Source organism: Trichomycterus rosablanca, chromosome 6 (genome assembly GCF_030014385.1).
Source record: "Trichomycterus rosablanca isolate fTriRos1 chromosome 6, fTriRos1.hap1, whole genome shotgun sequence".
Classification (NCBI taxonomy): domain Eukaryota; kingdom Metazoa; phylum Chordata; class Actinopteri; order Siluriformes; family Trichomycteridae; genus Trichomycterus; species Trichomycterus rosablanca.
Window position 1 is genome coordinate 41,268,707 of NC_085993.1, and position 12,512 is coordinate 41,281,218.

A 12,512-nucleotide genomic window follows, 5' to 3' on the forward strand; every position below is an offset into this window, starting at 1 on the left:
CAAATTTGAAAGAAAGGAAGTGGGCTGAGACTGAAGGCCTTTCAAGACATTAAAGCCTCAGGTTTTTAATGCCATAATGTGGATATGTGGATGTTTGTGGTATTTCATTTAAAATGCATCCACAGGCAACTTAATTTGCTTTGACAGTATTTACATGCATGCACATTACATTTAGAATATAATTTTTCAAAGTATATACTATAAATTTGACACCTGTTAATAATGACACCTGAAATGTATTGTAAATGTAATCTGTTTTTGAAGACTTCTAACACATTACAACTACTTAATACAGTTTTGTTAAAAAAAAAAAAAATAGTCCAACACCAGTAACCTGATAAATCACTGTTTTTAGTAAAAGTGATATTTCTACATAGCAAATAATTAACTTGAAAGTGTAGTAGAGTAATGAAAACAAAACAAACCCAACAATTAGGACATGCATGCCACTCATTCTGAGTAATTGATGCGTTTATTGAAAGGGGCTTGTTCAAAAATAATAACAGTGAGGAGTTCAATTGGTGAAGTCATTCATTCTGCAGAAGAACGGGTGTCAATTTTGGCCCTTATTTAAGGTAGGAGGGTGGCAAATGTTGCACAGGTTGGTTATAGCACATTTCCTTTTGAAATACTGGGTAAAATGGGTTGTTCCAGACATTGTTCTGATGAACAGCATACTTTGATTCAAAAGTTGATTGTAGAGGGAAAAACATACAGAGAAGTGCAGCAAATTCTAGGCTGCTCAGCTAAAATGATCTCAAATGCCTTGAAGTGACAACCAAAACCTTAAAGACGCAGAAGGAAGCGTGGAACTGCTGTTCGAATGGATCAAAGAATAGCCAAAATGGCAAAGGCTCAGCCAATGATCACCTCCAGAGAGATCAAGGAACATCTGAAGTTACCAGTGAGTACAGAAGATGATTAAGTGAAGCCAATTTACCAGCAAGAACTCCTTGTAAAGTTCCGTTGTTAAGAAAAAGACGTTTCCTGAATGGGTTCAAATTTGCCAAGGAACACATTGACTGGTCCAAAAAGAAATGGCTCAACATTTTGTGGACTAATGAAAGAAAAATTGTTCTTTTTGGGTCTAGTGGTTGTAGACAGTATGTCAGACGACCCCTGAGCACTGAATTCAAGCCAAAGTGCACTGTGAAGAAAGTAAAGCATGGTGGTACAAAATTATGATGTGGGGATGTTTTTTTATACCATGGTGTTACGTCTATTTATCTCATACGAGGGATCATGGATCAGTTTGAATATATCAGAATACTTGAGGAGATCATGTTGCTCTATGTCGAAGAAGAAATGTCCTTAAAATGGGTGTTTCAACATGACAATGACCCAAAACATCTTGGTTACAGACAAACAAGATTAAGGTAATAGAGTGGACAGCTCAATCCCCTGACTTTAATCCTATAGAGAACTTGTGGGCTGATATCTGAAGCGCGTTTTTTTGAGGCAAAACCCAAGAATGCAGAAGAACTGTGGAATGTAGTCTAATCATCCTGGACTGGAATACGTGTTCAGAGGTGCCAGAAGTTGGTCGACTCCATGCAACACAGATTTTGGAAACAATTGTTATGCCACTAAATATTAGTTCACTAATTTAAAGTAAAGTGAAACCTTAAACATTTTCAGTTTATACATTTTTAAGTTTAAAAAAAAAATGCTGGCACTGCTATTTTTTTTAAAAAGCCTAATATTCATTTGTCTTAACTTTCTGTAAAGGATTAACACAAACTGGCTAAATTTTGTTAATGTTTTAATTTAGAATTGAAAGTGTAGTATTTTCAGTGCTATTTGTTAACACTACTGTAGATATAATTGACACAATGCCAACACATACTTGTTTGGTCAGACAGGAAGAAAACTCTTCAAATCTTCCTTGACGGTCACTACAGATTTTGAATTAAAAAATTGGAAAAAGCTTTTAGAGACAGAAAACAAAATTCTGAGTATCATTAGTGGTGCTGGTGTAACAGTAAAACCTTTCCAGCAAAACAATGGTGATGGTAGCAGTATGTAATTGGACCTCACATCAAAAGGTCCAGAAACCAGCAGAAAGGAAAGAGCCATGTACAAACTGAGACTCAGGAAAAATTACTCTAAAAGTGAAATGTAGCAAAGCCATCATCCTTGTTGTGACTCAGTGACGTCAGTTTAAAATGTGAAATTTCCACACTGCGTTTGCTCTTTTAAAAACTGACACGTGTATGGTGGCATACAGTGACTAGAGTGTCTCTAACAAAGGATGAGTGTTGTGTTATCTATAGTGCATCACCTAATTAGGTTCATGTAATGGCAGTCAAAGATAACTATTTTTTTCTTACTTTCACAGATATTCATACTCATTTCTTAGTCTTTCAGGCTTTTGAAAAAGCAGTCTATGAATAGGCCTGCTCAAAAAGAAGACGTCAATAGATGTTTACTGGGAGAGAATGTTGCAGGTTTGGCTAACTAAAATCTGCAGGCTGCTGTTGATGCGGAAAAAGAGAGCAACTTGACCCTTTTATTAAATGCAGCACTGAAACAATGTAGAATATCTGATATGTATTTTTAGACAAACAATGAGATCGAAATGAGGTAAGGGGGAAATGAAAGAAAAGAAAGAACCATGAAGAGGAAAGATAGATCAGATAAACAAAGCATGATGGGGATGAAGAACAGGGTGATGCAGTGGTGGGCGGAAAGACGTAGGCAACGAGAGGGAGGATAAGGGTGGGATTCAGGGCTGAGTGGCGAAGGGCGAAGAACTCCACATAAAGATTTGCTTTTTTTGTGCAAGACGTCCAGCTTTCACTAGATGCTCTAAAAAGCAGGAGAAGGTGATTAAACCTGAACTGGAGCTTACAGAGGAGGAGAGTAAATTCAAGGTGTAAAAACAACCCATTTTTCTTTATATAAGAAGAAGCTTATCTTGCACTACAGCATTCTAATTAGGAATACTGGTAAGTAGACAATAGACTTAGTGGTGCAATTATTTTAAATGTTATTAATTAATATTTTAAACTTTTGTATGAAATTCATCTTGTGACAACAATTAGGGCAAAACCTGAAGGATCAGTGGTTGGAGCTTGTATGAAGTTTTACTGTTAATCTATTAGCAAAATGCTATATGTAATCTACATGGAAGAACTTCATTGAATATTATGTAGAAAATTAAGAGGATCTTGTAGAACATTTTTTTTACTTTATGTACATTTTAAAACTTTCTTAATATACTCTTTTACACAAAAAAAACAACAACTTACAAGCAGTTTAGCAGGTCGAGGTTTAATGTAAACACAACCCAGAGTATGATGCAGCAATTTGCCAATTCAAAACCTATAGTGCAATTCTCTGGTAATTACCAGGCAATACATTGAGTAAGATGCTTATTCATTTGTAATATGCAGGTGATGAAAAACATTAGCATAATAAGAAGACAACATAAATAAAAATTCAAGTCAAAGTACATATATATATATTATATCCTAAGTAATAATTTGAAAACCATTTTAAATTGCTTTTTTTCATTTGTATCAACATACATGAACATAACAGAGAGAAAGACTGTAAACTATACAGAAATGCAATACATTTTATTTATTCATCTTTTCTAACATTTCTAACAATTAGCATACTAGAAAAACAACATAAATAAAAATTCAAGTTAAAATTCAAATATTATACTGTATATTCTCAAGTAATTACCAGTTACCAGAGGGCTTTTAAAAGAATTTAAAAAACTGGGTTTTCAAATTGGGTTTTCTAATTTGTATCAACATGAACATAACAGATACAAAGACTGTAAACTATATAGAAACACAATACATTTTATTTATTCATCTCATCTTGTAAAACAGTGCATATAGTTTATTACCTGATATCTTAAACTTGGACAGCACCTGCTTTTGGTTTGTTTCATTGTTTGGAACATGAGCTAAGGACAGAAAAGCACTTGCCTTTGAGATCAGTATGTTAAATTGTCTTCAATATTAAAGATATAAACTTATTTAAAGTTATTTCTAACAAGTATTTTTACTGGGGAAGGTAAGTAGGCTTAGACCACATTCAGAATATAATTTTGGGAGTTTATACTTAATTTTGCCGTTTAAAATTTTTGACACCTGTTAATGATGATGCCTGAAAATGATTGTACATGTACTCTATTTTTGAAGACTTCTAACAAATTACAACTACTTAATAGATATAATTAACACAACGCAAACACATACTTGTTTGGTCAGACAGGAAGAAAACAGTTTATACTTAAAAGCCTCAAATCTTGCTTGAGGGTCACTACACATTTTTAATTAAAAAATTTTAAAAAGCTTTTAGAGACAGACAAACAAAATTCTGAGAATATGATGCAGCAATTTACCAATTTCAAACCTATAGTGCAATTCTCTGGTCATTACCAGGCATCAATGAGTAAGATGCTTATTCATTTGTAATATGCAGATGATACAAATTTAGCATACTAGGAAAACAACATAAATAAAAATTTAAGTCAAAGTTCAGATATTATATATTCTCAAGTAATTACCAGTTACCAGAGGGCTTTTAAAAGAATTTAAAAACTGGGTTTTCTAATTGGGTTTTCTAATTTGTATCAACATGAACATAACAGATACAAAGGCTATAAACTATATAGAAACACAATACATTTTATTTATTCATCTCGTCTTTTAAAACAGTGCATATAGTTTATTACCTGATATCTTAAACTTGGACAGCACCTGCTTTTGGTTTGTTTCATTGTTTGGAACATGAGCTAAGGACAGAAAAGCACTTGCCTTTGAGATCAGTATGTTAAACTGTCTTTAATATTAAAGATATAAACTTATTTAAAGTTATTTCTAACAAGTATTTTACTAGGAAAAGTAAGTTTTAAAAGTTTAGGGAGCTTCGGACAATATGTTCATCTTTTATACGCAGGTCTCTTTCCACTCTGCATTGTCTTACTTGTTTTTTTTCTTTTATGTTTTGTTTCATCTGAACCATCATAAAAAGTGTGAGGTGCTTGGTCTGCAAGGAGGAAACCATGCATAGCACACTGTTGTGTTTCAACTTGCTGCTCCTGTTTGTCCTGCCCTACTCTTCGCTCTGCCAGGGACAGAGGTACACTGCAATAACAAATGTTAAAGGTGAGCAGAACAAGATGGTTATTGACGTCTTGAGCCGTTTCGGTTTCATGGGCACACAACTCTCGACAAACCATCGCTTGGAGCCTCGAGGAGTGCGCATTACACGTCCTGGATCATCAACTCCTAAGCGTGCTATGCAGGGTTCGCGCATCGCACTATCCCTTGATGTACCTACAACAATTTTAAGTGTACTGATAGACATGGCCAGAGAGCGGGACATGCGAGCCAAGGCTGCAGCCAATGCCGAACTCATGGCACGCATTGGTAAAAGGAAATAGACAAGAATGTTATCCCTGTGGACTTTAATCTCAGGCTAGCAAAAAGTCTGAGAGATTTAAAGTGGTCAGGTCACAGATAATATTGTGAATTGTACGTTACCTGCACCAAGCAACTCTGAAAACTTTTGAGAAAATAAACAACAGCTTTAGTGATGTGTATGTATTGTCTGTCAGGTTACATTCATTAGTTTAAACTGTTTGTCATAATAGCTTATGATGTAGCCAAAGAGGTCACCAGCAGAAAAAAATGAAGGCCTGATATTCAGATCTATCCCTTTGTTTTTGTGTATACTTGTATAATAAATTGTGATGATTTCACTTTGTGTCTCTTTGTCCACGTAATGTTCATGTCACAATTATCTCTTAAAGACATGATGCATGGAGAAGTGTAAATGGGTGAGATGGGTGCTGACGTCTGACAGATAAGAGAACAATAGAGGGGCGGATATTGTCCCCACATTGCTATAATTTTGTATTATGAAGGAATACGTTTAATTAATTGAAGTAAAATATTGTGGGCCACAGACCTTGTGGAATGAAAATTGACTTAGCACTGATAAATCTGTGGGTCTAGAATAATATCCTGAAGCCTTTATATCTATAATTTTTAATATCAATTATTGGCTTATATATTTATGTGCTCACTAGAAAGAAACTGTTATGAACTCATTTACATTTGTATGATTTTATATGGTTAAGCAAAAATAATCTAAATATAAGTTATGATTCTCTTGGGTAGATTTTAAGGTTGCATAAAATATTAATTTGCTTACTCTACTTTAAAGTCTCACAGCGGAAGCACAGATCAAGTAGGTGGAACTGTACTGAAGAGACGGAACACCAGTCCTCCAAAAGTTATTCCCACAGATGCTTTAAGAAACTATACTACCAGTTTGAGATCTGGCATCTGAAGGTCAAAAATACGAGTTGCATAATTTTCATACTTTGCAAAAAAAGTTCTGATCTAAATTTTGCAGTCTTTAAAATACAATTTATGCAAATAAAACTGCAGAAAATTATGTATACTGTCTTGGTTTTAATATTTATTTATTTATTTATTAGGATTTTAACGTCATGTTAATGTAACGGTTGTTACTCGTTACACAAGATTTATCCATTTACAAGTTTAATGTCAAACACAGTCATGGACAATTTAGTATCTTCAATTCACCTCACTGCATGTTTTTGGACAGTGGGAGGAAACCGGAGCTCCCGGAGGAAACCCATACAGACACGGGGAGAACATGCAAACTCCACACAGAACGGGATCCAGGAGCTTCTTGCTGTGAGGCGACAGTGCTACCCACTGAGCCACCGTGCCGCTCCGGTTTTAATAAGAAAAGAAAAAAACGAAGAAGAAAATGTATATAAAAAGACTAAGTACTAATAGCCTGTTTTTACACTTAGCCATTACACAGATCAGGCATAAAATTATGACCATAATATTATGCCTGGTAAGTGTATAAGTTACTTGGAAAAAATATGCTTTATTTGAAATCTTTTAGATAAATAAGTGCTGTGCTTTTATTTTTGGCCATTTTGGTAGTTAAATAACTAAGTGGGATAACAGCAAGCTATCAATCTATTGTAACAAGTCATCTTCAACGAAAATATCCACCTCATTTAGTTACCTAGCTTTAGCTTGAGTTTTTATTATAGCATTAAAGATTGTCAGTAATGTCTAACCAGTAACAGTTAATGGAAATAATAAAGAGATCCTGTATGAAATTTTCAGGGTTGAACTGTTTTAGGAGACATTAGTGTATCTCATTATATCTACAGAAATAAGAAAAAGAAAAGTAAGAACTAAGAAAAAAGAAGTCCAGTATCTAATATTTTAGCAAACTGTGGTGTTTTTACTTATGATGTATTTGGTAGTTTAAACAACTGCTTTTGAAATATTTTAATTTTGTCATGTTTTTTTCATGTTAACAAGACGGAGGTTGTTAAATTCCCTTTAATTTTCCTTTAATGTAGCAATTGTAGTTACACTTGCTCAGCCATGTCAGATTTCAGTTCTGAAAGGTCACAATACTGCAGAGTTTAGAATACTCTTTTTATTTTTCCAAACAAAACTAAAACAAAGTGGAGTGGGTTTGCTTCTGGTCCAGTTGACACCAGTTAAATTAATACATTGATGGAGTTTGATCAGGACTAAGACTTGGTTCGACAGCAGCCAATGTAATATTGACTGTCCTGCCCTGCAGGTTTGCTTCAAGCAATCCCAAATCTAACCACATGGCTCCAAACAGCTGTGCTTTACATTACCTTCCAGTTCACCAGCCAGTAAGGCCATATGTCAATTCTAAACAATATTTTTGGGGTCTGTACAGTTCCAGTCTTAACCCTTAGATTTACCAATAGTTCAGTCAGGTTTACAATTTTAGAATAGGTCAGGACTGTAACAATGTTGTTGTTTGCACCAGACATTATTTATGAAACTAGAAAAAGGAGAAATAATACCCTCCATGAACTGAGTTGTCTGGACCACATCAGCCTAGAAAATATGAAACGTTGTTTACAAATATTGACGTTTGCTGTTACTATGCTACAATGATGTTGCACTGGCTGTACTAACATTGCTGCATACTGTGTGTATTTTTTCTCAGAGCTGTCTGTTTTGCAGGATTGACAAATTTTTTGGAAACAACACAACTGTATTAACTTGAACATTGCAAGCAAAAAATCATATAACATTATGATTCCTATTTAGAAACAGTGTCACACTAATTTATTTTAAATCTCATGGCAAAAAGAGAAGATGTTATATTACACAAAGATAGGCAAAACACATCAGACTCAATGTGCACTATTTTAGAAAATACTCAAAATACTGCGAAATATACTTTCGAAAACATAAACAATGTAAATAATGCAAATGCAATAATAATAAAAAACATTACGTTCATATTCTTGTTCAGCTTTTATCCAGAACAAGTTAAGAAAAATTTAGGCTCAACAAAGCAAAGTACTTAAGGTGTTTAATTATTTATTATTTGAGATACAACCGACCAGTGGTAGTTTTAGAAAAGTAGTTTTAAAATGTATTAAAATGTGTGTTCAAATAATACAAAAGGAAATAAAATTATAGCACCAAACTCCATAAACAGTACATTTAAAAGAAATGTAAATGTTTAAGGGAAATATAATGAGATTGAATGAGATTCAAAACAGAAAGCAGAGATTTGTAAATTATCTTTGGCTTGCACTGAATTGAAAGCAGTTTAAAAACACAATACATGTTTTACCTTAGGTTTATTGACAACATGCCATTCCTGCTGAACAGCACTGGAATCTACAGTGACCTGGACAATGTCCAGGTCTCACCAACAGACTTTATTCTTCCACTGACCGAACTTAAGAATGTTTATGTTACTTGGCACGGTGGCTAAGTGGGTAGCAGTGTCACCTCACAGCAAGAAGGTCCTAGGTTCAATCCCCAGGTGGGGCGGTCCGGGTTCTTTCTGTGTGGAGTTTACATGTTCTCTCTGTGTCTGTGTGGGTTTCCTCCCACAGTCCTAAGACATGCAAGTGAGGTGAATTGGAGATACAAAATTGTCCATGACTGTGTTTGACATTAAACTTGTGAACTGATGAATCTTGTGTAACCAGTAATCCTGTCATAAATCAAACCAAAGTGTGTAAAACATATTTAGTTTATTTAATTTTAATTGTAATTTATACAAATATAGTTTTTGGCCTTATGTAAAGGGGGTGGTGGAAACCTTTCAGTTGAATGGTGCCCAGGAGCCAGATTTTTTATTTTTTATATAAAAAATTGTATTTAAAATTATATATTTGCATGTGTAATATTGGAGTTTATAAAGCTAATGTTTGGTATATTTTAGATATTACAATAGTTGTATTAATTAAATCGTTAAGCATGAATTAATGGTAAATTTGGGTAATACTTCATCAGAAATATTAGTACATCATGTATAATACATTATGTGAACTCTGGTGGCAAGACTACCTCAGGCCAACAGAGGGCAGCCTCACCAAATGTGTTTGCAGTTGTGTGTTTGGTTGCACCGTGTTCATGGAGGAACATTGTTTCGTTTCAGTAGCTGAAATGACAATAAAGCCATTTGAACTTGGTTTTGCCTATGTTAAATGCAAATTAAAGAAATGTTTAAAATTGTCAACTTAAATTGCTGACCCCACTTTTAATGCTAAGAAAACCTTAAATATAAACCTGCAACCTGCATAGCTACAATGACCTAAGGACCTTGGTTACAAGCTTAGAGACTCTTTTCATAAAATCAAAATAGTAGTAGGGCAGTAGGATAAAACAGTAGGCAGTCTAAGTGCCACACAGCTTCCTAGCTTTACACCCCACTCCAAACACTCTCTTTGAAGACCCTGGCATGTTCTCCCTATGTGTGTTTCCACAAGGTACATTGATTTGCACCCATCTCCCAAAACATGCAGAACTGGCTTTTCTTAGTTGTCCATAGGTGTACAGTAGACCCTTGACTTACGAATTGAACTGGTTCTGAAGGGCTGTTCTTAAGTCAAAATGTTCGTTAGTTAAACCTATTTTTCCCATAAGAAATAATGTAAATAGAATTAATCTGTGCCAGACCTCCCAAACCACCCCCTTACATAACCTTTCTAATGTCTTAAATGGTCATTTTTGTTATAAATACAAGTATATTTTCCCTTAAATCTTAAATTATAGAATAGACATTACTGTAATAAACAATAATAAACAACATTACACAGTAGTAGTACTGTACTGTATATAAAACACCCACATTTCAGTACAGTACGTGTGCTGTACCATACACCATAATAAATTTCCTTCTTTTTTTATAACATGTATCTACCAGAAACAACAATAACTCTCATATTTCTCTATTATCTCCTTCTTTATTTTAATAGTATTGTATTTTGTAGGTGTAATTGCACGAAAGAAAGAATACTTTACTCAGCGATTTCCTTCTTCTCTCTCACTCACTGTCCTCTCTGTCTGATACACAGTGACAGCTACTGGCAGGAGTAATTATACAACACAACAAATAGTGATTTTTGCATTTTCTCACCACTATTGAATTTTACAAAATATAAAGAAAACACCGTCCGCTGTCCGAATGTTCGCTCACTGTATATACAGTATATACTGTATATATATAGAGAGAGATGGTTGGAGTGAACTTGTTCGTGAAGTCACGTGTTTCGCGAATTTCTGTTCGTAATCTGAAATTTGTTCATACGTTAAGTTGAAAAAGAAAGTTGGTAACCCGAAATGTTCGTATGGTAAACCGTTCGTAACTCAAGGGTCCACTGTATAGTGCTGCACATATAGCTGTTTAAATCTTAGTCATTTTTTACATTTGGTAATAATAATAATAGCATATAATATATATATATATATATATATTTGCACAATTGTAGAGTCCCCAAACCTCCCAACACACATTTCAATGTGCAATTGCAGCTAACATTTGTACAAATAACAAATAAGCCTGAAACTTGCTCTGCATATCATTTGTGCTATTTCCAGGGTGTGCTTCTGTCTTTTCCCCAAAGTTCCAATGTAGGCTCTGACCCACTATGACCTTGATCATGATAAATAAATGAATAAATCGTAATCATCTTCACCCAGGTTTTGAGAAAATTCTTGGATAAGCAGCAGCTGAGACACTTCTTTCCTCCACATGGTGTCATTAGTTCCACTTGAGCTGAAGCAGGTGGTTGCTGCCCTGCTGCAGATTCTGTTGGTTATGACAGACGTTATCAAACAATGATCTTCGACCCACAGACTGTCATAAAACCAGTCTCTGTTGTTGCTAGTTTGTCTTACACCAGATGTTTAATGCTGTGTTGTGGCAACCTGGCTGGTGCCTAGAATGTTTAGTCTGATTTGATAGGTTTGTCTGTTTGGAAATCGTGAGCTGACTGCTGATGTTTTTGTTGGGTTCTGAATTGACTGGAAGGTTTAATTTTTTAGCAGTTATAGATCAGTTCCTAGACTGTTCTAAAATTCAGCTCATCACTATTTTATGGGGAAGTTATGTAGTGCTCCTTACAGTTGATGTTGTATTATGTATTATATGTGTAAGATAATAAAGAGAAAAAAGAAGGATAACTGTAAAATAACATAGTAAGATTTTAATGTACTTAGACTCTGCACCATCTTAAATTCCTGAATATATTGTGTGCTTCCAACTTGCTGCAACAGTTTGGAAAAGGTTCCTGTGAACAGAACCAGGTCTTGTGGTCTGGTGTGAAAGAACTTGTCCTGACTACAACCCACTGAAACACTTGACTTGCTCAACCTCAGGGTTTGACCTCACTAATGCTTTTGTGACTCAGTTGGTCAGTTAATTTTCTAGTATGTTAAGACAAAAGCTTTACTAAATGAGTAAAGCAGCGCCGATATAGCAGCAAATGAGGGATTAGTGCAGGATTTTAGATTTGATAAGTATAGTATGTTTGGGTAAAGTTTAGATGTAAGAACATAAATATTGTACTGCACATACACTGATCAGCCATAACATTAGAACCACCTCCTTGTTTTTACACTCACTATCCATTTTATCAGCTCCACTTACCATATAGAAGCACTTTGTAGTTCTACAATTACTGACTGTAATCCATCTGTTTCTCTACATGCTGTGTTAGCCCCCTTTCATGCTGTCCTTTAATGGTCAGGACTCTCCCAGGACCACTACAGAGTAGGTATTATGGTGGTGGTGTGTTAATGTGTGTTGTGCTGGTATGAGTGGATAAGACACAGCAATGCTGATGGAGTTTTTAAACACCTCACTGTCCCTGCTGGACTGAGACTGTGGTCAACCAACCACAAATATATCCAGACAACAGCACCCCATGGGCAGCGTCCTGTGACCACTGATGAAGGTCTAGAAGATGACCAACTCAAACAGCAGCAATAGATGAGCAATCGTCTCCGACTTTACATCTACAAGGTGGACCAACTAGGTAGGAGTGTCTAATAGAGTGGACAGTAAGTGGACACGGTATTTAAAAACTCCAGCAGCGCTGCTGTGTCTGATCCACTCATACCAGCACAACACACACTAACACACCACCACCATGTCAGTGTCACTGCAGTGCTGAGAACGGTCCACCACCTAAATAA

General features: G+C 35.1%; 1 protein-coding gene across 1 annotated transcript; it reads left to right on the forward strand.

The window, feature by feature from the left end:
* The first annotated feature begins 5,026 nt into the window (after nucleotides 1-5,026).
* LOC134316573 (urocortin-3-like) lies at nucleotides 5,027-5,407 on the forward strand. Its single transcript, XM_062996973.1, has one exon. The coding sequence runs from the start codon at nucleotides 5,027-5,029 to the stop codon at nucleotides 5,405-5,407; it is 381 nt and encodes a 126-aa protein (XP_062853043.1).
* The last annotated feature ends 7,105 nt before the right edge of the window (nucleotides 5,408-12,512 follow it).

What these genes read in the sequence shown, in the direction of transcription:
- LOC134316573 (XM_062996973.1), top strand. Translation starts at nt 5,027, where the DNA reads ATGCATAGCACACTGTTGTGTTTCAACTTGCTGCTCCTGTTTGTCCTG.